The 27,096-nt window shown below is 52.2% G+C and overlaps 14 protein-coding genes across 14 annotated transcripts; 7 read left to right on the forward strand and 7 right to left on the reverse strand.

The window, feature by feature from the left end:
• Positions 1–1,014: 1,014 nt before the first annotated feature.
• Positions 1,015–1,758, forward strand: J4E93_004871 (uncharacterized protein; the record flags this gene model as incomplete). The annotated part of the gene is made up of 1 exon (XM_049342796.1): positions 1,015–1,758. One exon carries the CDS (start codon positions 1,015–1,017, stop codon positions 1,756–1,758), a length of 744 nt encoding a protein of 247 aa, XP_049199796.1.
• Positions 1,759–2,039: 281 nt separating this feature from the next.
• J4E93_004872 (uncharacterized protein) lies at positions 2,040–3,104 on the reverse strand (the record flags this gene model as incomplete). The annotated part of the gene is made up of 1 exon (XM_049342797.1): positions 2,040–3,104. The coding sequence occupies one exon, from the start codon at positions 3,102–3,104 to the stop codon at positions 2,040–2,042; it is 1,065 nt and encodes a 354-aa protein (XP_049199797.1).
• Positions 3,105–6,221: 3,117 nt separating this feature from the next.
• J4E93_004873 (uncharacterized protein) lies at positions 6,222–7,483 on the forward strand (the record flags this gene model as incomplete). Its single annotated transcript, XM_049342798.1, has 2 exons — positions 6,222–6,340; positions 6,394–7,483. 2 exons carry the CDS (start codon positions 6,222–6,224, stop codon positions 7,481–7,483), a joined length of 1,209 nt encoding a protein of 402 aa, XP_049199798.1.
• Positions 7,484–8,094: 611 nt separating this feature from the next.
• On the reverse strand, positions 8,095–9,177 carry J4E93_004874 (uncharacterized protein; the record flags this gene model as incomplete). The annotated part of the gene is made up of 1 exon (XM_049342799.1): positions 8,095–9,177. One exon carries the CDS (start codon positions 9,175–9,177, stop codon positions 8,095–8,097), a length of 1,083 nt encoding a protein of 360 aa, XP_049199799.1.
• A 2,129-nt stretch (positions 9,178–11,306) lies between these two features.
• On the forward strand, positions 11,307–12,295 carry J4E93_004875 (uncharacterized protein; the record flags this gene model as incomplete). The annotated part of the gene is made up of 2 exons (XM_049342800.1): positions 11,307–11,586; positions 11,649–12,295. 2 exons carry the CDS (start codon positions 11,307–11,309, stop codon positions 12,293–12,295), a joined length of 927 nt encoding a protein of 308 aa, XP_049199800.1.
• Positions 12,296–13,772: 1,477 nt separating this feature from the next.
• Positions 13,773–14,330, reverse strand: J4E93_004876 (uncharacterized protein; the record flags this gene model as incomplete). Its single annotated transcript, XM_049342801.1, has 2 exons — positions 13,773–14,088; positions 14,152–14,330. The coding sequence occupies 2 exons, from the start codon at positions 14,328–14,330 to the stop codon at positions 13,773–13,775; spliced, it is 495 nt and encodes a 164-aa protein (XP_049199801.1).
• A 1,160-nt stretch (positions 14,331–15,490) lies between these two features.
• J4E93_004877 (uncharacterized protein) lies at positions 15,491–15,877 on the forward strand (the record flags this gene model as incomplete). The annotated part of the gene is made up of 1 exon (XM_049342802.1): positions 15,491–15,877. One exon carries the CDS (start codon positions 15,491–15,493, stop codon positions 15,875–15,877), a length of 387 nt encoding a protein of 128 aa, XP_049199802.1.
• A 1,473-nt stretch (positions 15,878–17,350) lies between these two features.
• J4E93_004878 (uncharacterized protein) lies at positions 17,351–18,532 on the reverse strand (the record flags this gene model as incomplete). Its single annotated transcript, XM_049342803.1, has 2 exons — positions 17,351–18,373; positions 18,428–18,532. The coding sequence occupies 2 exons, from the start codon at positions 18,530–18,532 to the stop codon at positions 17,351–17,353; spliced, it is 1,128 nt and encodes a 375-aa protein (XP_049199803.1).
• A 458-nt stretch (positions 18,533–18,990) lies between these two features.
• Positions 18,991–19,848, forward strand: J4E93_004879 (uncharacterized protein; the record flags this gene model as incomplete). Its single annotated transcript, XM_049342804.1, has 1 exon — positions 18,991–19,848. The coding sequence occupies one exon, from the start codon at positions 18,991–18,993 to the stop codon at positions 19,846–19,848; it is 858 nt and encodes a 285-aa protein (XP_049199804.1).
• Positions 19,849–20,248: 400 nt separating this feature from the next.
• Positions 20,249–20,808, reverse strand: CBP20 (Nuclear cap-binding protein subunit 2; the record flags this gene model as incomplete). Its single annotated transcript, XM_049342805.1, has 2 exons — positions 20,249–20,692; positions 20,746–20,808. 2 exons carry the CDS (start codon positions 20,806–20,808, stop codon positions 20,249–20,251), a joined length of 507 nt encoding a protein of 168 aa, XP_049199805.1.
• Positions 20,809–21,074: 266 nt separating this feature from the next.
• Positions 21,075–23,609, forward strand: J4E93_004881 (uncharacterized protein; the record flags this gene model as incomplete). Its single annotated transcript, XM_049342806.1, has 1 exon — positions 21,075–23,609. One exon carries the CDS (start codon positions 21,075–21,077, stop codon positions 23,607–23,609), a length of 2,535 nt encoding a protein of 844 aa, XP_049199806.1.
• A 303-nt stretch (positions 23,610–23,912) lies between these two features.
• J4E93_004882 (uncharacterized protein) lies at positions 23,913–24,320 on the reverse strand (the record flags this gene model as incomplete). The annotated part of the gene is made up of 1 exon (XM_049342807.1): positions 23,913–24,320. The coding sequence occupies one exon, from the start codon at positions 24,318–24,320 to the stop codon at positions 23,913–23,915; it is 408 nt and encodes a 135-aa protein (XP_049199807.1).
• A 663-nt stretch (positions 24,321–24,983) lies between these two features.
• On the forward strand, positions 24,984–26,015 carry J4E93_004883 (uncharacterized protein; the record flags this gene model as incomplete). The annotated part of the gene is made up of 2 exons (XM_049342808.1): positions 24,984–25,688; positions 25,740–26,015. The coding sequence occupies 2 exons, from the start codon at positions 24,984–24,986 to the stop codon at positions 26,013–26,015; spliced, it is 981 nt and encodes a 326-aa protein (XP_049199808.1).
• Positions 26,016–26,101: 86 nt separating this feature from the next.
• On the reverse strand, positions 26,102–27,022 carry J4E93_004884 (uncharacterized protein; the record flags this gene model as incomplete). The annotated part of the gene is made up of 1 exon (XM_049342809.1): positions 26,102–27,022. One exon carries the CDS (start codon positions 27,020–27,022, stop codon positions 26,102–26,104), a length of 921 nt encoding a protein of 306 aa, XP_049199809.1.
• Positions 27,023–27,096: the final 74 nt, after the last annotated feature.

The following is a 27,096-nucleotide window of genomic DNA, read 5'->3' on the forward strand; positions in this document are numbered from 1 at the left end:
TCGGCGCCAGGGATGCAGTATCGAGATCCACGGGGATCAAAACTTCGCTCGCCTCGGTCCGATCTCCCGTAGGCCATCGATGCAGGCCGTCATCAACGCGATACCTATAAGACTGAGCCAACAGTGGTCCTCTCCAATATTCACCAGCTGCCTGGCCAAGTAATGCCATTACACATTGGTTGTAGGGTTGCTTGTTACCAAGAGCGTTACTGTCATGCCGAACAGTGATCCGATCACGCAGTTGCCTGTTACCTTCGCGGAAGCAGTCAAAGGTTGCGTCCCCACCGGAAGGTACACCGGTTACGAACAATCTTAGGTCTTCGCGGTCGATGTGCCGCTGGCAAGGTAATCCGTAATATCTCAGCCAAACAAAACGTGGCTGTGAGTAGTCAACTGGGAAGAAAATACAACGAGAATGTAACCAGGAAGGACGAGCGTTCTGCCCGAAGTATTGCAAGGTACTGCACAGCTGTACATGCTTCTCTGCATCTGCGACATGGCAGGCAGAGGAACAGTAGGGCATGTTGATGCAGTGCATGCAGAATTCGGTGCTAGGTTTGGGACATATGCCGCAGCAATCTCCAGATATTTCAACCGCGTTCATTTCGATCGATTGCACAATCCCTCAATGGGCGTTAAATTAATATAGGCATTTTCTGTTCGACACAATCGTACCTGAGCGCGATCATCATGCGACGTCGTCATGCGCATTTACTGTGCTTGTGTAGCAGACATCAGCAGCACCCGATGTTGACACGTGCACGAATGACTAGAGTCTGGTCTTCGGCTCTGCAAAAATAGACCAATCATACATCGCACGATGATATCAAGCTACAGTAATCAGTGCATACTTGCTCGTAGTACAGCATACGGAGCGGATTTTTCGACGATCGCGGAAGCCGGATACAAACTTACATCCGATCCGGGCAAATCGTGCTACGACACATCAATCACACAACTACGCTAGAGTTAAGCCGGTGGTTATGAGCGAGAACAACACGACTATATAAATCCATGAGGCCAGATGTGTACTCATTACCAAACGCAACGATGTCTCAATTCAAAGTCGCAATTTACATTTACCCAGATGGCGACCTCCTGGATTTCTCTGGTCCAGCCGAGATATACTGCCACTACCACGACATGGAAATGGACATGAGTAAACCAGCTCCTTTCTCAGTAACCACCTTCGCCCACCAGAGCCCCGTCACCTCCATCTCCAAAGCCATGGTCTACTTGCCGAACGCCACTTTCGCCGAAATGTCCAGCCGCATTGAAGAATACGACATCCTGGTCATCCCCGGCGCGCACGACGATACCATCAAACAACTCATGAGCAGCAAAGAGGGCAAAGAGTTGGCTGAGCTCATTCGACGATTCTCAAACGCGAAGCCAAGGAAAGAGACGGGCAAGAGGTTCCTGCAATCAGTTTGCACTGGAGGCCTTATCTTGGCGGCTTCTGGAGTACTTGCAGGCCGGACCGTCACAACACATCATATGTCGCTTGACCTGCAGAAGACGCTCGCCGATGAAGCTGCAGGCGGTGATTCGAAGATCAGCGTTGTGAGGCAACGATGGTCGGATGCGGGGACTACCGAGGCGGGTGTGCGCATTGTGACTGCTGGCGGAGTTAGCTCGGGTATCGACACTTCGCTATGGGTTGTGGGGCAGTGTTACGGATCGAAGGCGGCGGAGATGGTTTCGGAGATTTCGGAGTTTGACATGAGGCCAGCAGCGTGGGGGCTCACTCCACCGTAGACTATAGCCAGGTAGATAATGTCATGAAGATGATTTGATTGTACTTGATAAAATGATACAAAGCGCACGTAGAACTCATTGCAACAAAACATGGAAAGACAAAATTGAAGCAATGCAGCAAGACCTGAATTCAAAATTTTATGATCGATTCTTTCTCCTTGGGGCTCCCAAGGTTCCTCCTGGATCACTTGAAGATGGTCATGAGTGCTGGAGTGAGAGTGAAGAGAGCCAGCTGCCTTCATGTCCAAATTCGATGGCTTACAAATTGAGGGATAAGTGAATCATGCGGCCTCATCCTCAACACCGTCTTCCAAGCTGTGAGCTACAGCATCATCTTCGGGACTAGCTTCCAGGCACTGAGGTGTGACATCGTCTATCAACTCGGTAGCGGTTGCTCTGGCAAGGCGGCCAACACGCTTCGCAGAGTTTATATCGTTAATCAACTTCCGTTCGCGGGCCTGCTTCTCAGCGCGCGCAATATCCTCGAGAAGCCTAGCTTCCGTGCGTTTGCGCCTCCTGGCGCGGCGATCCATCTCCGCTTGAGGATAGTACTCAATGCCCTGTTCCTTCCATTCTATGTTGCGCTTCTCGACCGCCGCACACTGTATTCTGAAATTTGTGAGGTGCTGTTTGGGGGTGGCGCTATTTTCCACCGCATTGTGACGGTAGCGCCACGTGTCGGTCGGCATAGGTATGGAATCGGGATCGTCCAAGGCCTCTTGCTCCCAAAAGTATTGTTCCTCGTCATGATCTTCCTGGTATTGTTCATAGCAATAGTCCTGCTCGGCCCGTTTAGCTTCCAGAGAGCGGCGGACGTGGACCTGAAGACGCTCTGGAAGAGCATTGATATCCTGCTGTATGCGGTCCTCTTCATCATATCGTTCGATATGCTTGCGCCGCCAGTATTCGAAGTTTTCGTAGGCCTTCAGATAACTAACGTTGAGCTTACGTTGCTCCACCTCATCGAGCTTCACGGCAGCGAAGCGATGGGCGTTTTCACAAGCCTCGGCCCATTTCAAAATAGCCATGGGCTCATCACCCTGTATTTCGTCCCACCATGTGCTGTTCGCATCGAATATCCCCGCAGGAAGCTTGCCTCGCCAGTCCGAATCATCGTCCTCATCCTCGTAGTCTTCCTCCTCTTCTTCTTCCGGGCTGAGGTGAGATATGCAATATTCATAAGCTTGTCGTATTTCCACGAAGCGGGAAGTAGCTACTGCTTTGTTGACTGCATTTGTCTTGTCGGGATGATAAGCCAGTGCTAAGATCTTGAACCTCGACCGAACCGAAGTTTCCGATGCCGTTGGGGCAAGGCCCAAAACCTTGAAGAAGGATGCGCCTGACATATTCGAGTTTAGGTGCAATGACTTGTACTTTGGTAGTCGGGTAGATGGATTCCGAGAGCGCAGGTTGGCTGGGCGATGAAGTAGGGGGTGGTCGTGCTTGGATGTGAGTGTTGGAAGGTGATTTATCAGGGAGCTTATATGCACACGATGCCTTCGTGATGTTGATTCACTATCGCAGACTACGAGGGTGGAAGGCACTGTGCGCTTCCAGAGGCTGACCCAGCCGGCAGTTTTGCCATAAGGAGCTGCAGTGAAAAGCAGTAGACATACGTTCGGTTGCAAGTGGAATACGGCTAGTGACATGATTACTTTCATATCTCATTTTGATTCTGCAAACTGTCGATGTCAGAGTCTTAACGCGTGGAAAGACTTCATGGGACTAACTCATCGATGCTTTCGTTCCTTCATTGCGGAGACCATAGGGAGACTACCATGTATGACACATCACAGGTGTTGCGAAATCCCCCTCCATCCTGTGTAGAACCAGAAGTCAGTACTTGCATACTCCACGAGTTGACAATAGCGCTTGAAGATGGCCCTAGTTCCAGGATGTGTCCTTGATTTGAGCGCTTCGATGAACTCTGGCGCGATAGCGATTGGCCAGATCATTGTCGCTCGCAAGGCTGGATGAGTAGAAGTTTCCAACGAATATTGAAGACCGTTTCGAAGTACTTCAGCAGCCCCAGCAGCATTGATGTCGTCCGGCGATGGGTCGGCAGAAGTCGGGCAGCTCAGCGCTTGGATGTCCACGAGCAAGGCAGATAACAAGGACGGTGGCTTAGGCATCTCTTCAGCAGGCCGGACAATGGCTGCGAAGGGACCTTTTCTCAGCATGTCGGTCACACTGCTGAGTACATAATCCATGCCTCGTGCTAACTGCAAAATCTCCACCAAAACGTCCAAGTTGTACGCACGCGCGTCAGCAAATGCGTTGATAACAGTCATTGATGCTGCAGCGAAGATGGCATGGCAATTCAGAGGCCCAATGTTCGCGACGGCATGATTTAGACCTGTCAGTGCTGCGCTTTGATGTGTCGAGGCGGCCATACGAAAGTGTGTGGCCTTTGAAGTGTTGATGTAAGCGAGATGGTTCGCGGAAAAGGCTAGTATGCTGTGTAAAAGGAAAGGATACTTGAAGGCTTCTTGTGGAACCGCGAGCCCCCAGATTTGCTTCACGTGCTCGGCGCCTGGCATAGTTTGATATGCATGTGCGGTATAATGGTGCGTCAGTTCCAAGTCTTGCATCCAACCTTCTTCTGAGACACCTGCCAATAATGGAGATGCGCTCTCATCTTGGATTAGGCCCGTGTCCAGTGGGGTGGTTCCATTTCCATTCGTGGGTGTTGATGCATTTATTGGGACAGGGTCGTTATGTGGAGATGTTGTGCCTACACGGCTTGGACTTTGGCTTGCAACCCCTAGAAGACTGCACTCGACGCGATACTTAGTGCACGCGCCGCATGGTCTACTCTCATCGCACTGAATGTGGGTGAGCATACGCTAACGCGACAGATTGGACGGGTAAGCTACCTTGACGCGTCTGGCTTTGCACTGTGCGCATCCTGAACGCGTCTTCTTGGAGCCAAACCTAGGCATTTGCGCGAGCTCAGATGCACGTCGCGTCCGTTCGTGAGTGGATGGATGAATGCGGGCTGGGCTGGCGCAATTGGATCGCGCTCTCGAGAACGAAAGCGAGTGCGGGCGGAGATCGGAAGTTTGAACGTGATTATGTAATTGCCACGGTCACAAGACGCTTGGCGCTTGTCCTGCTTCCGTCCCACCTACCATTCTACAACTGGTATCCCAATCGAAAACATACGATATCGGCTATACTCTGGTCAGACAATAATTTCGGAAGAACGCGCGGTATATTCTCAAGCGCACAGGGTATTTAAGAACGCGTATTCAAAAGGACTTGCTTGTGGTCTTCATGACCGTTGATCTTAGACGAGTACTACGTGCAGTCACCACTATAGCAAGACGATAGAGTCTAAATAGTGGAAATGGGAAAACGAGAAGCCGATGACGGGCACGTATATACGCAATTGCGATCTTCGTAGATGCAAAATGGTGAATTGCCGTGTCCTGCGAATGGAATTGGCCATCGCGCACTAGTGCTGACATACCATCGTCCTTACGTGCGCTTTTACGTGGTTGTTCACATGTGAAAGCGAGCTGTAACATCGCGCGAGATAGCAATTGTTGTACGGTCAAGCGGCGGGAGCGTCGGGATATATCAATCGGCGCTACTTCGCGTCCGCGGCGCGGCCTCTTCTCCGTCACGTTCCTACCGAAGTAATCATACCACGCTCAACGGTCCGCCACATTTTATGGTCGAAACGCTGTTTTGACTATTGTGTGTCCCGCGTGTTGAGGTATTGGCAATGCGATGGAGTTGCGACAAAAAGCCTTCATTCCATACTGGCAAAAAGAATCACCGTGTGTATCTGCCACGGTGTATGAAGAGGTTGAGCGCATTGTACTTGTTTCCAGCTACAGTCATTTGCATACCTGGTTGAGATCAGATGAGAACACTGTCGACGACGCTAGTAGCTTTCATCAGACTTGTCGTCAGCCACAATTATGAAGCCGTTACACGTAACCGTATGGGGCCGAGAAACCAACGATTGGTGTGTCCGTGATCGTGATCAGTAAACTGTCATACCACGGACCTCCTTGGGAATCTGCCGTACAATCCCAAAGCGAGTGAACGATGCGTTTCTTTCTTATAATGATATGTTAATGCGGTCGTAGAGTTGACAACTTTGATGTTACCTGCAGGTCTTGGGAAACCGCTCACCAGATCTACTACCGAAAACTCAAACGCAATGGTTCACCGTACGGGCCAGCGATGTTTATCAGATCTCTTGTGCTGGGAGCTTGCCTAGCTCGTAGCACATGGATTGACCGTGTATCTTTCCGCTAAATGACAGGGTTGGAACCAGCGACGCGCACTGCTGGAGAGCTCGGCGTAATGGCACGACTTGATGATAGTCAACTCGATCCCCGTAGGGCTAATGCTATCCTGCGTCATCCCATTCCTCTGAACACTCGTTGTCTTGTAGATTTCGTGGATAGGTAATCATTTTTGCCTCCCCGGTTGTCACTCCTTTGATCATGCTCGCTGCGCAACGTACCTATATCGTGGCCATTGCCACTTTCGTAATAGTGGCGACAATCTCTTTCTATGCATTCCGCGACCAAGGTGTATTCGTCGTGGCGAGGATCACACGTCCGTATGTCAATCCAGGTCCTGGTATAGAGCCTCTTTCACTAACACTCAGTGGAGGTCGTCGAACCCAACCCTCCGAGACACGGTTGCTAGTTTGTTTGCGTCCATAAAACACGATCCGAGCGCGACCGGATATGTTGATCCGTCCGGTACATACTATGAAGGTGGAAGTGAGACGGTTTGGAAGAAGCCTCTGGGCAAAAAGGTCTTGATAGTGGACATCGACACGCGTGTGCCGACTGGTGAGAACGAGCTTCTCAACCCAGAACGCTTAGATTGGGGAAATCTCAAGACCGAAGGCGCCGGCCTGGTCTCCAACTCCATCATGAACCATTATCTGCACGCCATGGTCCATGGCTACGACTACAAGTTCTATCAAGCGCGCGAGATGAAGGACCACTACAACACGTGGATATTGCCCCACGTTCTGCGCGAACTGATACCTGATTATCAGTTCGTGATTGTGATGGATGCCGACGTTACGATAGCGCATCCGGACGTTCCCTTCGAGTGGATGTTCAACCGCTGGGGCATCAAACAGCACACATCCATAGCTCTTCCATGGGATACCGAAGAAATCCGCGATGAAGGCTCGATTAGCCTAGACAGCAAGGGAATGCGCGTCCTCAATACCGGCCTTGTGGTTGCGCAAAACTCGTCCACGACTTTGGAACTACTGGACGCGTGGCGCGATTGTACATCCGAAACACGCTACAAAGGCTGCGCGAAATGGAGATACGAATGGAGCCACGAACAGCGCGCCTTTTCAGAATACATCCGCTACGACTTCAACAAGACGCCAGAAACGATCGTTACCATACCCTGCGATGATGCGGTAGGGTGGCCCGGTTTCCGTCAGGATATGTCATCTCGTCCTGGTACCGCCAACAAGGATATATCGGATTGCAACGGGAATTTCGTTAGGCACTACACAACCATGGGAAAGACTCGTGTCAAAGATGCGAGCGCGTCTAGTGTGATGCAGATGTTCAGCGATGCGCTGCGGAAGAGTATCTTGGCAAACCCAAGTGAAGTCTGGTACAAGGAACCGGAAGAGAAGACCAAAATGCCAAAAGATCAGCCGGATGAGGTACGGGAAGATGTTCAGAGTGAACCAGACGCTGATGTGGTTCTGATCGAAAGATGAGAGCTAGGTTTTCTTTTCGATGAATTTTCTTTCGGCATTCGTTTTGCATCATGCAAGCGCTTTAGATACCACTATATCAGATTATTGAAATTGTTGTACGTTGAACTATTTGGTCTCCGTTAGTACTGATAACATCCGAAATGATTCTACTGGTGCAATATTGTGCAAATCAGAGCTATCTTCTACTCGCGCATTGAAACCAAAGTCAGCCCCAACCCAGTGTACCCGGGCTAGCTTTCGCAAACCACGAGGCACACGAAGGAAGGGACGCGACTAAAGAATCTCGGTTCAAGTGTAATGGGGGATCATCATCGAAGGGAGGACAAGGTGGAAGGCGATAGGGCGCAACTTACTATCACTGCATGCATGCGCTCTGATTTCACGCGTCATTTGCATGATTAGTAGCAGGGTGTGGGTGAGTGAGGTGGTTGGTGAGCTTGACGCGTCGATAACGGACAGGCACGGGAAAGCGGGAGATCAAGAGCTGGAAGAAAGCTTAGCCGAGCGATTACGTCAGCTAGCGTGTTTTGTCTCCCCAGCATGCAGTGCGGGCTACCATCAATCCGCCACTATCTATCGCATCTCTGCCTTTCCACCTTTGCATTACATGTTTACAAAATATCCTCGGGCTTAACAACAACCCAGTTCTTATCCGCTGTGACCTCCCTGCCATTAGCAATCTGCGCTTGAGTGTTGTTCCTGATTTCTTCTTGCAGTTGCTCGAAGTACGCGTCCCTACGGTTGATCCACAGATGCACACCACCCTTTGCTGTATCGACTCCATGGAACTGCATGTACGAATCGCTTCCAGGAGTATCACCACCAGCCAAAATGGGGCGTTTCCACTGATCGATGTAGGTGAGGATAGCAGCCCATTTGCCGGCAAACCATGTAGCAGGTGTCCACAGATACGGAGTCACGACCAGGTCGAGATTAGCGGTCTCGTTGTAGGTTCCTTCTGTGATCTGCTTGCGGGCATTGGTGAGCTCACCGGAGGTAACGTTCTTCAGGACAGTGGTAACACCAATGACGTTTTGAGGTGGTACGTTGTATCCGTACTTCGGGTCGCTGGCCACCATGCGTACAAGCTCCTCATGCGCGGCGCTGATAACATAGACGGCGATTCCGTTGTCCATGAGAGCATTGTAGAGCTCGACTTGGCCCCGGAAGACCTTGGGCGAGTTAACGCTGCTCGTTGTGACTTCATCACCGTCCCAGTACTTCGTGGGAATGGATGAGTTGTATGCCATGAGCTCATCCACGTAGGTCTTGAGTTCGCGTAGTGTGAAGCCAGACCAGATTTGTGCGGCCCATGGATAGCAGACAAAGTCGTCAATCTCGCACAGACGGTTGTAGTAGCTGTACAACGATTCGGTAAAGTTCGCAGTGTCTTTGAAATCGACCAACTTGAGGCTGGGATCCAAGTTGTCGCGCGTTAGGATGCCACGGTTCTCCAGGAAAGGAAGAAGCGATTCCTCGAGATCGTAGCGGTAGCTGGTGTTGTCCATGTCGAAGACCGCATAGTTGCTTTGATTGGCGTTCTTTGCGATCATGGTGGAGAGGGCAGTCGCTGCCTCAGCAGGCCAGTGCTTGAACTGGACCTTTGGAGGAGTGCCATACTGGGGTGTGGCTGAGCTGAGAGAAGCCGTGAATGCGAGCCATGCGGCTGTCTTGAGGGGAGTTGACGACAACATCTTTTCCGTATTACCAGCTGCAGCGAATTGAACAAGGAAAACGAGCGAGTGAGGATGCAGAACCAAGCCTTCGGGGATGTTGGGATTCCAGAAGAAATACTGCGGGGGCTAGGATGCGTGAACCCGGGCGCATGAATACCGCCGACGTGAACGACCGAGATAACGGTCCCACACTTACGATTCAAGGTCGGGCCTACCTTGAAGAATGTCTTGAATCTGTTGGTCGCGCTATCCTCAATTGATGCTTTTGCGCGTTGCTTGATCTAAGAAGTATGTATGGCATGCGACTCTCGACTGCTTGCGACAGTTTACCGCAGGTGTGAGCAAGACCTCCACAGAAAAGCCTTTGCTATCTTTGTAATCCATGTCTATTCGAAATGTTGTCCTTCAGCTGCTCTAACGCAACTCGATACGGATAGACGAGCCCATCCTTTCCACCCTGCTTACGCTGGATTGCGACAACTCGATGCCGATATATATGCATGCAAAAGCATTTGGGCTGACATTGAGTTCGGACGGGACTTTGGCAATACAATCGTTCGTTCATCTGCAGCCTCCGACCTGACGGCGGGCGCGCACGCAGCCACATCATATCTTGAATGACGTCGTGCACCTCCGGCCCCACTGGCGCGTCAAGTCGGCAGCCGCTGCGATTCTATCACTTTCACTACTACGTCCTCACGACGACATCATCGCGACTATACCTTGACGCCAATTACGCCTCCGCCCCAAACGCGCGCTGCCATGCTGCGTCCATATTCTTTCGCGAGCGCCTGCACAGCCCAATTATTAGAGTGATGCGACCGCAGTCGTGGTTTGTGCTGGCTCGCCAAACCCGCCCTCAATTCGCACAACAACAACGCCGGAGCCGCGACATCACCGCTGGCGTGTATCCACTGGTTGCGCGCCTTTCTCGCGGCTATGCTCTTTGTCAGCAAACGAAGGACGAGAGCCCAAGACGTCGCAGGGTCACCATTAGAGCGCCACGATGGGCGTACTTCTGACACCGGCCATCAACTTCGAGGCTCCCTCGTCGACGCTCGCCCGAGATTGCGCTTCCTGACCAACGACGCTCCCTCGCCAGGGTAGCTTCCTGACCACCGGCACCTACTCGAGACCGTCGCATCCCACAACCGCCGCTCAGGCCCCAACCCGCAGTACTCTCACCACCGAAGTTCCTGCGCCTTATCCACAACGCCGCGCTCTAGTCCCTCACTGCGCTCGCCTCGAGGCCCCGCTCAGATATTTTAAGGCGGTATGTCGAGCCAAGGCGGCAAGATATCTAAGCGCCAGCTAGGGAAGGAAGAGAGAGGGCATAAATACCTGCGCGGTCGGGCGGAGAAGAAGTCTGCACAGGACAACATCAAGGACAGTCTGCCTCTCGACCTCCCTAACAAACCTTGGGTTCACCTCCTGAAGTCCAAATACGGGCCTAAGCTGTTCGTCAAGGAAGGACCCTATTCCAACAGACTTGGCTGGGATGCACAGAAAGAGGCACTTTCGAACGCAAAGCCTGTCTATCGAAAGAATGCCTCCAAGAATGTTGTTGTCCCTTCACATCCCCCACCCCCTGTTTTCTCGCTGCATCGTATAGACCGACAAAGCCGACGCTGGACGACGCCATCCAAAGCATGATGCACACAGTGACGCCGCATTTGCTACAATCTCGCAGCGCATTCGCGCGTCAGACCCGGATGTTTACGCGAGGATGCGCTTCAGCCACCGGCAGCTTGTCAAGGCGGCGCTGAATGAGTGAGAATGAGTCAGATTGACGTCGGCCACCCCAGACACGCCGATGCACGCACAGAGTGGCTCTAGCGTATGTCTTGGCGTCACGTGCTCGCAGAAGAGCCCTTGATCGCACATATCGCAACCTTATTACTGTGGAATGTTGATACAGAGCAGGGATATCGCAACCTTAGTACTATACATTTTAGCCCTTCTAGTTCTGAAGCGCGCTTGGTCGCCCTCGTACGCATAATCTTTAAATTCCAACTACTTCCTTCTTGCACCCTAAACCATTCAATCATCAACTCTCACACGCTGGCTGTTCACTATTACACTGTCGCCCTTAGCACCTCTTCACTTTCTACAATTACCACTTATCTACTTGACTAAACAATCTCAACATGGTTAAGAAAGTAGCTTTAATTACTGGCGGGGCTAGTGGAATGGGACTTGCTGTTGCGGAAGCCCTCGCAGTTCGTACTAATGAAGAGTGGGACCTGCATCTTGTCGACCTCAGCGCTGACAATCTTACGAAAGCCACGTCCTTGCTCAAGAATACGCATGCTCACCAGGCGAATGTAGCCGACTACGCCTCGCTGGTAGCAGCTTTCGAATCAGCATGGTCAAAGTCAGGTCGTCTCGACTTCGTCTTCGCGAACGCTGGTATCGCCGAACGAGACAGTGCGTAGCAATCCTGCACGTATGCTAATCAGACACCAACTGACTTGGTCACCAACACCTAGATTTCTACGAAGAACATACTCTCGACGCACCGCCTCCACCGCCGAACAGCCTCGTAGTCGATGTCAATTACACGGCAGTGATAAACACCTCATGGCTTGCGTTCCACTACTTCCGGAAATCGCTGGCCAAGCATGGCAGAGAGAACAATGATGCGGTCCTAGTCATGACTGCGAGCTGCGGTGGACTCTATCCAGCCGAGTTCTGCCCTATGTACTCTGGCGCTAAAGCGGCAGTAATCCACTTTAACCATGCTATTACAGTAGCATACCACCATGCTGGCATTAGGACGTTCACGGCCTGCCCAAGCACGGTTCGCACCGGCCTGCTGAGTCAGGAGGAATGGGAGTCCCTCCCAGAGAGCTTCATGACACCCATGGAGACAGTCGTCAACGCCGTGGTGAAGGTAGTGGATGGAGGAGACATTGAGGATGCTAATGGAAGGAAGGTGGCTGGCAAGGACAATTGGGGTCTGACTGTGGAGCTTTGTGGCAAGAACTTCTACTTTCGAGACGGTGTAGAGTACTGTGATGAAAACATGAGGATTATGGCGACGAGTACGGGCATGAAGGCGCAGCTAGAGAGGATCGGGAAGACAAAGACGGAAGGCGAACATGCCCCGTGGGGAGGCAACGTTGATAAAGTTTAATACTCGGCCAGTCCAACTCTTAACAATAAAACGCCGGTTTTCGCAGCCTACGCCACCAATTCAGACATATCAGCCGGGCCGCCAGCTTCAGGCATTCTTGTCTCTAACGCGTTCATGCTTCGATGGTATCGACAGAAGAACCATCCTACTATTACCAATGCCACCACTGCGAACGCTGCACCCAATGCTACCCCTGTTATTGCACCACCCGAGAGTTTCTTATTGTCACTCTCTGTTGTCGCACTGGAGACCGGCGACCAAATAGTCGTTGAAGAAGGTGACATGAAGGTCGTCGTTATCATACTAGTAGTGAGTGCGATGAGTAATGTGGATGATTGACCGTATATCATCGGTACGCTAGATTCCGGAGACGAAGTAATAGCCGAGGAGGATGGCAGGGAGGCTGTCGCCATCGTACTTGTCGTAGGAGCCAGGAGTGATGTGAACGATTGATCGTAGACAGTTGGAGCACTATCGATGTCTGGCACGATCGTGAAAATTGGGCCTTGCTGCCCGTCGTCGCCATGATTACGGTATTGGATGTCGAATCGGCATGCCCAGGCACTGCTCCAACCGCCGCCAGTTGTGTTTAATTCTCGCTGGGGCGAAAAGGTTGCATCGCCAGTTGTGTTGACCTCCCATGAATGCATATGAAGCCCTATAATATGTTAGCTGTAGCAGGCACACCCAATTGGATGTTGACATTAACTAAGAAGCCTTGCAAAGGCGATGACCTACAATATGCCTGAACTCCTCTCCCAGTGTTGACATCGCACCAGAAGTATAAGTAAGCTTGATCGTAGTTGGACACCCATTTGACGTTTAGGAGATCGTAGGCGTTGATCGTCAAGACGGAAGAACTGCTTTCCGGGTACAGGAAAGAGGCTGAAGATGATTGTGTCGCGGCACAGCGTAGAAGACTTGCCAAGACAAAGTAAAGTGATTGCCATGATTTGGGGCCGGGGTGAACCATGCTGTAATCGAAGATGGGCTAGTATGTCTATAGAACGGAGTGATCGAATACAGTAAAGATGGATGATCGCGTCGCGGACGTAAGGTGTCCAAGTGAATGGCACATATATACAGCTGCGTAGCAGTTTGGCCGCTGGGTAATTTCAAAGTTCTCCTGCAGATTTATTGTGTTACTGGTACATTCAATGAACTTCGTCGTGAGTTCTAGGCCTATCCTAGTGTGACTGCGCCACCACGCGTGATATACTCGTGTTACCGTTGTGCGTGTTCGTGTTTGGACCTTATTCGCTTTGGGACGGCGACGCGAGGTAGGGTTACACTGGCAAGTAACGATCGCTGGTATCGTGAATTCGGAAGTCTCTAGTTACCGGCACATCTGAATTGAGTAGTAGTTGTTCTCATTGCACATCGATTCTAAAGGATAGCCCTGACACTCAATTCCTTGTTCCATGTTGTCTTTATCGTATTTGTCGTCCTCACCATACCGCTTCGTTGTCCATGATCTCTAGCCCAAGATCGCGGCAGCCTTGTAGATTTGGTACATCGCTAGCCCACTACCAATAGCCCAAAGGCCGCTCCTGATCATGCTCTTCGAGTAAGTCGCGATTTGTACATATGCCAAAGAGTACGCCGCCCTGACTACGAACCAAGCTGTGACAAATGTTGTCAAGCCCGTCGCATCGCCTGAGATGACCTCTCGTCCAATCCCTGTTGCGGTGGTGCGTTCGGCAACGATGCTAGCGATAACGGCGGCGGCGAAGAGGGGCATTTGTTCCATGTTGTTCGACTGGGCGTTCTCGGCGCGTTGGTACTTTTTGAAGCTGTAGATCTGTTAGTACCTGACTAGCAAGGGATCCCGGGTGGGGAGAGTGGGGAGGCCTTACACAGCATCGGGAACCTTGCCCTTCACGGCTTCTGGCGACAACGCTGCCTTGGGGTTCGCGTTGTTGATCTTGTAGCCATTGGCTGTGAGAAGGCTAGCTGCGTATATGTGCGGGACGAGAGAGAAGACGTAGTAGGCTGGAATTGCGAGGAGCGGGTAGTTGAGCGAGTTGGAAGACATTGTGGCGGTTTCTGGATCGCTTTGAGGATGGGGGTTTCGAGATATCGTTCAACTGACTACGTGAGAGTAAGGCGGAAACTGCGGGCGTGATGTTGAGTTGGTGAGGGGTGTAATATACATCTGGGCATAGCTGCGGGTTGACTTCGGGTGCGTTGACGTAGCTATCAAACCTTATGGGCTCAGGGTCCAGCAATCATGACGCGTATCTTCTTCGGCATCCTCACCCAAGGCATCAACATAAGGTGCTTCGATATTGAGTTTCTCGGCATGTTCGTAGGGTTCGTCGTGTCGCGAAAGGGCCAGGCAGTGTTCCAGGGAGCTTACATGGAGGGGACAGGACTGACGCGCCCGCCGAGGCCAACTCGGAATCGGGATCTGGGCTTACTCAGCCAGGCTACAGAACAAGCCAGGCTACAGAACACGCCAGGCTCGTCGCGCTTCCATTCCTTTGACCCTTATGACAGCCGACTACTGATGGAAAGACTGGTGAATAGCGTATAAGCGTCTCTCGGCTGGCGAGTTGTTGCATCGAGGTTGAGGTTCCATAGGACTCTATTCGGTCGCGAATCGCATACACCACCTGGGCACCTTTCTCTTCTTGACGAATCCGAACCCTGGTGCTTTCTCTTCCTCGAGATACATCTCGTGCAGCCTCTGAGGTGTCATTTCCCAAAAATTAGCTCTGCCGAAATATTCAGAGGTCCAATTGAACTCGATCACGATTGCCGACGTGGTTGCAAGCAGTGCCTCTACCTAGGGCCAATGGCGTATGCAGCGCTCAGCCTGCGCCATGCAACCAGGCGCGAGCCAGCCTTGTCAACTTCGATCGTATGCTTCACTCTAGCCGCTCAAGAACCTCGAAGCTACCTGTCTCTTCCCTTGTTACCTGTTTACGCGTTTTCCCATAGTTACTACGATGGCCGTCTTGATGTAGCCACCACAGGACGAACCCGACATCTTAACTCAGCGTGTCGCACGTCAGCTTTGTAAACCCGCTGAGACCGCGACCCAGCTCTTTACTCTAGCGACGAGCCGTTGGGACTTTGAGGCAGGATAGTAGAGCTGCCAGGCCAGCAACTAACATGTGTTAGCCGCGCACTACGCCTATCGTCACAACACAACGACTGCCTATCCTCACGTACACATAATTTCTGCCCACAATGAACGGCAGAAGCGGCCCCAAACGGATGTTACGCATCGAAGAGGGTCAACACTACTTGCTCGAACCCAACGACGAGCTGCCGTACAAGTTACTTCGCAACCTGGGGCAAGGAGGATTCTCCAACGTGGAAGAAGTCGAGAACCGACATACTGGCATGGTCTTGGCCTGCAAGGTCTTCAAGTTTGGCGGCTCTTCAGCTGAGAGACAACGCCTTTTTGACAATGAGGTCAAGGTCATCCGCCGGTTAGCTTCGCATCACCACATCACTCGCATCTTCGCGACATACGTAGGGAGGGATCAAGTAGGCATCTTACTAACACCAGTCGCCGATCGCGGTTCGCTGGATATCTTCCTACGGGATGCTCATGAAGGTGAGCTCACATAGAGTGAGCTGGCAACCTTGCGCTATTCTTTTGGATGTCTCGCTAGCGGATTACGATTCATGCACGCCCAGAAGGTACGACACAAAGACATTAAGCCCCACAATATTCTGGTACATCAGGGATCTTTTATATACACGGACTTTGGCTCTTCCCTCGACTACAGTGAAGCTACGCGCAGCATTACGACGGGCCGCCCAACCTCCATAACCCGCAAGTACGCTGCTCCGGAGTTGCACGAATGGTCCCCACGCAGTTCTAGGACAGACATATTCTCGCTTGGATGTGTCTATCTTGAGATCCTTAGTGCACTTGTACTGGGTCCACTAGACACAGACATGACTCCATATCGAGATCATATCGAAGGGTTCTTCACGCTCATACGGAGGACAAGTCCTAGCTGTGACATTTGGATCGATGTTGTCAGGGATATAACTTGTCAAATGCTCAACGTCGGACCTGAAGCCCGACCGTCGGCTGAAACGATCACGAGCCAGCTATGGACGTGCTGGCCAGACGCTTTTTGTGGGCAGTGCATAAGGAGTCTCGGTTTACAGGCCCAACTCGTACCTCCAGTGTATTCCGTCTGTACTCCAGCGACAGTCGAGGATTACTGGTTCAGTCAGAACTCGCTCATGTCTTATGATCCCCGGTTCCAATCACCAGCAACGCCTGTCTTTGAGGCAAATCCCATATATGACCACCCGTTTCAACAGCAGATGGTATCTCAAGTAGAGTCGCCGTCAACGTCCGGAGGGCGTTATCATATAAATGCATGGGCCTATCCGGGCCAGGCTGCATCATCACTACAGATCGGTGACGTTTTAACATCCCCAGAAGGTCTGATTGCCACGCAGCCCGCTTCCAGCATGATGGAGCCGCATATTATAGATTGGAGCTTCCTCCCTGCATCACTGCAACCCTCTTCAGATACGACCATGGGCGACTCTTCTGGAGCGACACGCAAGGACTACCGCCGCGTGAAGCGAACGTACCCATGCCCAGAGTGTGGAGAACTATTGAAATGCAATTCCGAGTTCAAGTATGGTATCCAGATTCATGCAAATACCTGCGTACTAACTGGAAACAGGAAACATATGTTAAAGCATTCAAAGCCATTCAAATGCGACGTGCTCGGATGTAAAAGGACAGAGGGATTTGTCACAGTGAACGATCTCGAGCGCCATAAGAAGAGTCTGCATGGGATAGATATTGACAGATATTCTTACCAATGCGTGATAGAAGATTGTAGGGATCGTGCTAAGATATGGCCGCGAGTAGACAATTTTAGACAACATGTTGAGCACATGCACAAGGGAGTGGATGTGCTCGATGTGTTGCATCGGTATGATATCCTTGCTAATGCTATCGAACGACGACTAACAAGCTGAAGATCGAGGTGGCAGCCTCCCCGTCTATCGCCACTGTAGCTCGAGCCCCAGTAGTACACCCAATTCACTTGAAAGACCGAATATACATTATGCACTCCTCGCAACGCTCATAACATCCTCTTCCAAATGCAGCCCCCTAAAATGCGTCAGCACATCCGGCAACTTCTTCCTACTCCCATCAACCGCCGAATCCCTCTTCTCCCTCGCCGCAACCCCAATCATGTAGTCTTCCTCAAAAGCCTGAATCTCCACCCTCGTATCATTCAACCTGCCACACTCGTCCTTCTTCAACCCCCTCACGCCCGTCGGCCCCTTTCCATCCCCCTTCATCGAGAACCAAACCTCCGCATCACTGACTCTCTCACCCCAAGTACCATGCGTGCTACACCGCGCCGGCGTCCCCGGCCTCGGGGCACGAACATGCTTGAACTCTAATTGCGGTATCCACTCTGCGAGCAATGCCTCGCCATCAAGTTTGATGTACGCTTCTTTGAAGCACCAAAACGTGTAGAACCGTCGTAGTTTCGCATCGATGAGAAGATCTGAATCCAATTCCCTCTTTTCTCCGTTCGGTAGCGTAACGCTGAGATGCTCATTTCGCCTACAACAGCGATCGTGTCGACCTAGAATCTCATGCGTGACCATTGTGCCGTCTAACAGAGGAAACGGATCAACGTTGTACTTGATATCGAAGAGTTCTTCTCCACTGAAGAGCTCAGCGTACATATCCACCCAGCCATCAAAGCCTTCCTCGTCGACGACACGGTAGTCGTTTCGCTCGTTGACGCAGACGATATCTACGCCGACTTCTGCGTCGAGTTCATTGGTTGCGCAGCCTACGAGTGCGACGAGACCGGCTTGGTGACTGATGTTGAATTCCACGGGAGCCGGGCCATGTTGCGGTGGTATTAGCAAGGCGATAGGCTTTCCGTGTTTAGGATCGCGTTTGCGGCCAAAGCGGATGTCTTTCCATGGTATGCCGAGAGTTTTGTGGACGAAAAGGCGTTTGAGGAGGGCGGAGCCTAGGCTCATTCGCGCATCTGCTATGTGGTATTTGCGTTTTATGAGGTCTTGTTCCTCGGGGGTGACGAGGGAGAGTGCTTCTCGCGCCTACATGTTGTTAGTTGGTGTTCCAGGCAGATAAGGGTTTGTGAGATGACATACTGATTCTGAATCTGTGATCTTCTCTCCAGGCCATAGCGATCGCGTATCTAGCAGCCAGCACGTGAGACCGTGTCCCGTTGGCTCTTCATCCTGTTTGTCGATCATAGCGCCTTCATCCACTGTTCCTAGACTGATACTGGGCCGGATTGCGTTATCGGCTAAAGTAGTGAGACTAGACTACTAGAAGGACTCTGGCCTTATATGAGCCTTGGAAGCCTTAGTGCAGGTACGACCTTTCTTGACGTGATGTATAGAACGCGTGGGGATCTACATGTCATGACCGTTCACGGAGTCAATGGGGGTCCCGAGATGTCGATGATGGAGAGGTAGATCAAGAGCGGCACCGTGTCGGGGTAAGCGGATCAATAGGGCTGAACCGAACGCATGTGTGAGGTGACATGTGCGCGCGCGGGCGATTACCGCGTTTTAGTGGGGATCGGGCTTATCGATAAAGATTTCGCCATTGCCGTCGCTTTCCGTTGCATGACTGTACATTTGCTTGACGCTTCAATTCCTTTTTTTCTTACTGTCACGGAGTTTGTGAGGTTTGGTCGAGATTCAAGATGACGGTAAAGAACGGTACTCAAGAGATTACGGTAGGCGTCCTTGCCCTCCAAGGCGCGTTCAGCGAACACATCCAACTCCTCCGCGCGGCATCTTCGAATATCCCCTCGTCGCAAACCTTCCACTTCATTGAGGTCCGCACACCAGCCCAGCTTGCACAATGCGACGGCCTTATCATCCCCGGCGGTGAAAGCACAACAATGTCACTCGTAGCCGCACGAAGCGCCCTCCTCGAGCCTCTCCGCGACTTCGTCAAAGTGCAGCGCAAGCCAACGTGGGGTACATGCGCCGGTCTCATTCTACTAGCAGAGAGTGCCAACAGAACGAAGAAGGGAGGCCAAGACCTAATTGGAGGTCTAGACGTGCGGGTGAACAGGAATCACTTCGGGCGACAGACCGAGAGTTTCCAGGCAAACCTCCAGCTGCCCTTCCTGGAATCGACGAGCGAATCGAACAAGACCGATCCATACCGATGTGTATTTATCCGCGCGCCTGTTGTAGAAAAGCTATTGCCGAGTAAGAAGGCTGTGGGCATACAAGAAGGGGAGAGCAAGAGGGACGATACGATTGTTGCGCCGAGTAAGACGCCAGTGGATGATCTGGCGAGGAAGGAGTTGGAAAGCGAGGTTGAGGTCATGGCTACGCTGTCGACCAATGCGAAACCTTTGCAGGAGAATCAGGTTCATGACCATCCGGGCGCGGAGGATATAATAGCGGTACGGCAGGGCAATGTGTTTGGGTGCAGTTTCCATCCTGAACTGACGGATGACCCACGGATACATGTTTGGTGGTTGGGAGAGGTTCTCAAGGCGGTTGAGAGGAGGCAGCAGTTCGAACTTGCGGATCGGACTAGATGAGTGATAGAAAATCTTAGACATTGACAAGCGCATGACTGGGCGGCATTCTTGTATAGCATAAGAGAGGGATTTTGGAAGATGGTACTGAGTTTTGAGAAGGTATCTAGTATGGTATCTTTACCCCCTATGAGCATGTGCTTATAACTAAAGCACGAATGAACAATGCCGAATGATAGACGCCGGACGCCTACTTTGCAGTGATTTGAAACCCAGTTGAGTTTGGATTGGGCAAGCTTCCCCGTGTAACTGAAGTTCCCTTCGTCGTCTTCAGTCTCAGCGTAGTCGTGCTTGCCAAAGTGGGATGGGCGCGGCCGCGCTGGGTTCTCCCGATCAATATGGCCTGTGGGTTTCCTCGTGATTAACGTCCTAGTTGTCCGAGAGGTAGTCGTCCATTGTCATCTTACTGCGCTTCGTGGTACTCGTCCACAGCTCTGCCGTATCCGCCCCTACCGGGATCATATTCGGCTCTGTACTCGTCGCGCACCTGGCCACCACTCTTTCCGCGTCCGTACTGCCTTCCCTCAGCGAAACCCTCGTCCAGATCTGTCCTGATGACACGCTCGTCAAGCTTAGTGCCACCAATGTACTTCATGCAGTCGAGCGCATCCTGGTGTGTGTAGTATTCGACGAAGCAGAATCCGCATGGTGTCTTCTGGAAACGGTCGAGACCCATTACTAAGCGCTTGATCTCGCCGCATTTGCTGAACAGCTCGTGGATTTGCTCTTCGGTGGTGTAGAAGGAAAGGTTGCCGACGTAGAGGGTGGTTGCGTCTTTGAGCTTGTCTTCGGGTGAGGGAGAGCGGCCGCGGTCATCGTCACGTCCATTGCGGTCGCGTCTGCGCTTCTAGAAGAGAGTCAGTCTTTGAGTACAATGCGATGTGTTGTAGCCTCCCATACCTTTGCTGTCGCATACGAACTCGGCTTGTCGAGGCGGTCAATGGTACTGCGTAGCGCCGGCATGATGCGCGCCCTCAACTTCGATGTCGGCTAGATTCGTAGAAAGCGACCGTGACCCGGGGGAGTGAGAGAATGTCGAGGGTTGTTTTGGAGTGAGTGTAAGGATCGGGAGTGGAAAGTCGAGCTCGGAGCTCTCCAGACGCGTCGGTCTTGGCGCTGTATCGCGCGGCTGGGACTTTTGTTTGTCCACACCCTTACCTCTACAGTCCACGCAACTATTACCTACCCACTCTTAACTCTCTCAATATTACCCGAGGGAGCTCGCCGTCATGCCAAAAGTACTGGGTTATACGCCGGACTGGCTTAGCCGACCGAACCCAGGCTATCATCTGTTTGCGCCGAAGCAGACAAACGGGAATGGAGTCGCAGCAAAGAAACAGGAACCAGGACCGCGAAAGACGATCGCGACGAGGGGATCCGAGATATTTGTCGCTGTTGGGAACGAAATACGTTGGGCAGACTTGGTCAACCTCAAGGAAGAGCAGCAGCCCGCATACCGAACACTCAGAGTCTCGATACCACTCCCGATCACGCGTCTCGTCATTTCTCCCGAAGAAGACTATCTCGCCGTTTCCACCTCGCATACGGTACACGTGATACACCTTCCCGACTCGTCGCTGCTCGGAGCTGGAGAGGACGACGGCCCGTTGAAGCCAAAGGCCTTCCAGTTGGGCCCGACCGTACACGTTCTCGAAGAGTCGCCGGTCGCAACAACACTATGGCATCCATTGGGCTATCATGGACGCTGCCTAGTCACTATCACAAAGGCGGGCGTAGTTCGGCTGTGGGAGATCAACCGCGCCGACAGGTCTACCTTCAGTGAGCCATCGCTCTCCATCGATCTGCCCAAACTCGCAAACGCTACCAGCGACCAGGACGACCTGAGCGCCTCCAAATTCGGAGCTTCCAAGGGCTTCTCTCCCGACTCCGTCGAACTGGAAGTTGCATCGGCATGCTTCGGCGACTTCCCAGACCAAGAAGGTGTCCATGGCTGGGCGCCCATGACATTGTGGATCGCGACGGTACTTGGAGACGTATACGCGCTCTGTCCTCTGCTACCGAGCAAGTGGCAGTTAGTCGAGTCGCCCGGCAGCCACACATTCCTCCAAACCCTTACATCCTCCATCAACATCAACTACGCCGAGCTCTCAGAAGACGAGACATCGCCCAAAGATGAATTGAAAACATCGGAGAAGCAGGTATCATGGCTATCGGACATCTTATACGAGGAGCCTCTCGCAGAGGAGCGGGCGCAGGGTGATACAGTTCAGGTCTTCGCTCGCCCACACAGTGCGCCTGCGGTGCCGTTGCTACAAGGACCCTTCACTATCTCGCCCGAGGTTGACGATTTCGAGCTTAGCGACATGATTGTTTTCTCCCTCAAGACCCTCTCCGAGAGCGAAGAGGAGGAGGCTGCGGAGGGTCTACCGACAGCTGTCGTGTGCTTGCTCACCGAAACGAGCAAGGTGCATGTCTGCTTGGACCTTGAGGGCATCGTTGGGCGATGGCTGCCATCACCGGAAGACGAGATCGATACCACAGAACCAACCGAACACGAGCTGATCATTGCGGAAACAGTTACACTAGTGGAGAGCGATGAACCCTCTTTCAATCAAAGCATCACGCCAGACGTGCACACCGACTTCTCGTTCTTCGTATCACACGCCACCGGGGTCTTCTACGTCTCAATGGAGCCTTGGGTCAGAAAATTGGAGACTGAACTATCTCAGCCGCAGACCGAGGGCTCGCCATTCCGTATCAAACGCGTGTTGGAATCGGCAAACACCTCCGTGGACCAGTACCTACAGCGACGCGTCTCTGGCGATGTAGACGAGCAAGAAGTCACTGCAGTTGCCGTTATTGAAGACGGGAACGTCGGTTACCTTCTTCTCACCACAGTTGACGGTGAACCCCAAGCTGCTCTGCTCGATGCACCTGAGGAAGGACTCCCCACCCAGGAGGAAATTGCCGAATACATGGCAATCACTGGCCCTAACAAGGAAGTGCGTCAAGCTTGGCAACCACCAAAAGAACTCTACGAACCGTTCGATCTTTACAGTTCTATCAACATCCCCGCACGGCATCGAGGTGCTCTCAAGGATGAGATTAGGCTCTCTCCTGCAAACCTCGGCCTTCTCATGGATGTCCATCGCGTACTCTCTGCGCAAACATCCAAACTCCAACTCGCCGTATCCGATCTGTTCAACCGCGCGACGCGTCTGCAGGAAGAGTTTAGAGATCAAATCTACAGAACATCTGGAATCGCAGCAAACATCGACAGTGTCACCGGCAACGACCAAGTCGGTTCAGACAACGGATCAACATACGGCAGCGCCAACATCGACGAGCGTCTGGAGAAGGTTACCGCGCGACAAGATCAGATCAACGCGCGTTACGAAGCTCTTCGACGGAAAATGGTTAGCATCGGCTCCAGTGAACTCAGCGAGAAGGAAAGCAACTGGATCGAAGAATTGCAGACCATGGACAGCGCCATTGACCCTGCAAGCGAAACCTTGACCGACACTGTTGATGGTAGCGAACGCCCGGCATGGCAGCGTCTCAACAGGCTCAAGGAGGTACAGAAGGAGCAAGCTCAACAAATCGAAGCAGCTATGAGGAATGCCAAGCAAGCAGGCGAACACGAGCAAGCGAGGGGCACCGGTGTCAAAGTACCCAGCTACTCGAGGAAAGCAGAGAATGAACAGGTGCAGGAGCTGATACAGCGGAATAGTATGCTGGTTGAGGCTGCTACGGATAAGTTGCGGAACTTGGGAGTCAATATCCCCGTGGAAAGTGGTATTTAGGCGTTCGATGCGACTTGAGGCGGATTGTGAGAAGCCTCTCTTATGTGGATTTGATGAGTTGGTAGAGTTAGAGGATTGTAGGATGACGGTCTCGCCGTTTGGGCACGAATATCAATGTTGCAATGTTTCCATCAGCTAACTCGAGCTTCTTCAAGATGTGACGAGCACAGAGCCTGTAGGTAGCATATCGCGAGCGAAGCCGATAAGGATGATCTACGAAGACCGAAACCAACGACAAGTCACACAAGCGCAACACATACTCATAATAAACCTCCCAGCCAAACTACCACATACCACTCAATGCTACCCCCCACCACGCTGCCTTCGCGCAGCAGCCAACTCTTCCTCGAACAGCTCATCCTCCGACTTCCCCGGCAACTGCGTCTCTATCCACTTCCTCTGCCTCTCCGCACCCATTACATCAAAAACCAAGTCCCTCCCACTCTCCTTTTTCGTTCTCGTGTACAGCCCCGTCGTCACCTCCACTAGAACAGGAACGATGTCTGGTACCGTGAAGGGATCTATGCCGCGTAGATCCAACATCACATTTTCAATGTGATGCCGCCCTGGCAAGCAAGAAAATGCCTCATGCCAGGCCTCGGCGAGCGCGTCCCAGTCTTCTGGCGTGGGCTCATATTCGGGGAAGTCGTCAGGCAACATGTTGATGCGGAGTCCGGTGATGTATTTGACCGGCAAGGAGACATCTGACATGGAAAGTTTCGCGCCAGGCGGGGTTTGGGGTAGAGTCAGGGTGAGGGTACGTGTCCTGGGTGGTAAGTTGGAGAGCTGCTCGCCTAGTTCTGCCAAGGTTTGGGGATTGTTGATGCTGAGAGAGACGGGGAGGGGATGTCGGTGCTGATCGAAGGGACGGGTTTCCTCTCGTTGGATTTGCTTCGTGATGAGGGTTATTGTGGTTTCTTGTTCTTGCCACCGATCTGGCGATATATCGAGTTGGTCGAAATCCTCGGGATTTAGGTCTATGATCAGATTGAAAGGCCTTTCGAGGGATGATTGTTGTGTCGGTGATGTTGTGTTGATGCGTTGGGCGGAGAGGTTGTGTGACTGTTGTTGGAGGTTCGAGTAACCTAGGTATTAGTAGGATCTGGTGATTAGGGAGACTGTAGGCGATGAAACACTGCGAGACGAATGTGTAGACAAAATGTTCGATTGTTTTTCCAAAAGTTGCAATCCGATCAGTCCAGTCACTTGTTCGATGATCTCACCCCCAGCATTACATCGAGATGTCCTCCCCACATCGTCGGCTCGGCTAGCCTAATCAAGATAGCGTCTTCGGCTAACCTCCCAGAGCCTCATTGCATACCCTATACAACACTACCCTCACCAAACTTCACATTCCCATACCCAACATCCAAGATGTCTTCCAAACCAGCCGTCATATCCGTCATCGGCTCCCTAAACGTCGACCTCGTAACCCGTACAGCTCGCGTCCCCGTCGGCGGCGAAACGCTAACCAGTGAATCCTTCAACATTGGCTGGGGTGGGAAAGGCGCAAACCAAGCCGTCGCATGTGCGCGTCTCTCTCGCACCAAAGCGCAAGCTTCTTCGTCCCAGGACTCCGATGTTGAGGTCAGGATGGTGGGTGCAGTTGGTGACGACGAGTTCCACGAGGGGTTCTTGAAAGCTCTACGAGAAGATGGATTGTCGACGGAGAAAGTGCAGATTCTCAAAGGAAAAAAGACGGGTGTTGCTGTCATCATCGTCGAAACGGGGTCGGGAGAGAACAGGATTATGTTTTGCCCTGGTGCCAATGGCGATGTTGAGGTGCAGGATCTTGTGGATGAGGATGCGGGGGTTGCGCTTTTCCAGCTGGAATTGCCGTTGCAGGTTGTACTGCATAATATGAAGACGGCGAGGGAGAAGGGCGTTGAGACTATTATTAATCCTGCGCCTGCGGTGCCGTTGCCGGATGATGCGTATCATGGGCTGGGTCATCTTATCGTTAATGAGACGGAAGCGATGATCCTGTCGGGGATCGAAAAGCCGAGTTCGTGGGATGAGGTTGCTGCTGTGTTTATTGCGAGGGGGGTTAAGAATGTTATTATTACACTTGGTGGCGAGGTAAGCAGTCCCCCAACGTGCAATCTTACTCGTATTTACTCGGATGTTCAGGGCGTGTTCTACAAGACGGCAAAGCAACAGGAGTCGTCTCAGCAAGGTCATGTTGTACCAGCACGAAAAGTCAAAGTTGTTGACACAACAGCCGCAGGCGACACGTTTGCGGGCGCCTACACTGTTGCCGTCGCGCGTTGGAAAGCAATGGCACGGGGAGCGGACTTTGATCTCGACGCTGCAATTGCGCATGCCAATAGAGCGGCATCAATGACAGTGCAGAAAGCGGGAGCACAGTCGAGTATACCATGGGCGGATGAAGTACCAGAGTCATAATCAACAAGACAATGAGAGCCAAGCCAGCAACGGATCTTTCATATAGCGGCTTGTCCCTCTAAACAAACCGTCAAATCATAAAAATCTTACAGTTCAAACGTCCTACCCTCCCACATCCTCCCCATCTCCCCAACATAAACCCCCTCATTCCCCACAAAATGCCCACAATGCGGCGTCCCCTCAAACACCACCTCTCCCACATCCCACCCCTTCTCCCTCGCCATCTCCTTATGCGCAACAACATCCTCCCAATCCGTCATCCGATCAGCCTTGCTGTACAAATAACACACCCTCCCCTTCTTCCCCTCCCCCTCCCTCAACCCACAAATAAACTTCTCATCCAACAGCGTCCGACGAACCAGTACCTCAGGGTGCTCGTATCGTCCCAACGCCACACTCGCCCGCAAGATGATTAGGATACCGTGGACGAAGACGTAGCCCGCTGAGCGAACGGGACCTGGAGGCAAGGAGAGAACCATGGCGTTGTATGATTTCCAGTAGTATCCTGCTGCGGGGCCGGAGTCCATTATGATACCGGTGATGGGTAAGGGTGCGGAGGTCTGAGTATGAAGGGCGAGGAGGAGGGCTGTGGCGGAGATGGGGCCGCCGTTTGAAAAGGTGTGGATGAGGATTTTGGGGGTTGGGTGCGTTTTGGTGGTGTTTGCGGTTGAAGATGAAGGGACGTTGGTAGATGCTGTATAAGTGCAGTCACTCAGTATTGAGCGCACGACTTCGACGGCTGGCATGATGGCTTTGTGTTGTGCTGGGTAGGAGCTTGTGACTGATGTTACGTCGCTTTGGATGAGTAGGATTTTGGCATTGGGTGCGATGGTACGGTAGGCGGCGATGTATTTGTTGATGTGTTTTCTGGCGGCACCGAGCCATGTGCATAGGATGATGAGTTCGCCAGTGGTGTATGGTTGTGGGGTGTACAGAGATATCCGCGGTCCGAGTTTAGAGAAGGATGGGGGCGGTGGTGTGGGCGTAGGATGTGTTGCTAATGGCATGATGGATGGGCTGAAGTGAGCAAAATGCTTGGTGTTTCCGTCACAGTGCCTGCTCTTACTGATTAATCTAAACT

The sequence above is a fragment of the Alternaria ventricosa genome (assembly GCF_023758065.1).
Source record: "Alternaria ventricosa strain BMP 2768 chromosome Unknown scaffold_7, whole genome shotgun sequence".
Lineage (NCBI taxonomy): Eukaryota > Fungi > Ascomycota > Dothideomycetes > Pleosporales > Pleosporaceae > Alternaria > Alternaria ventricosa.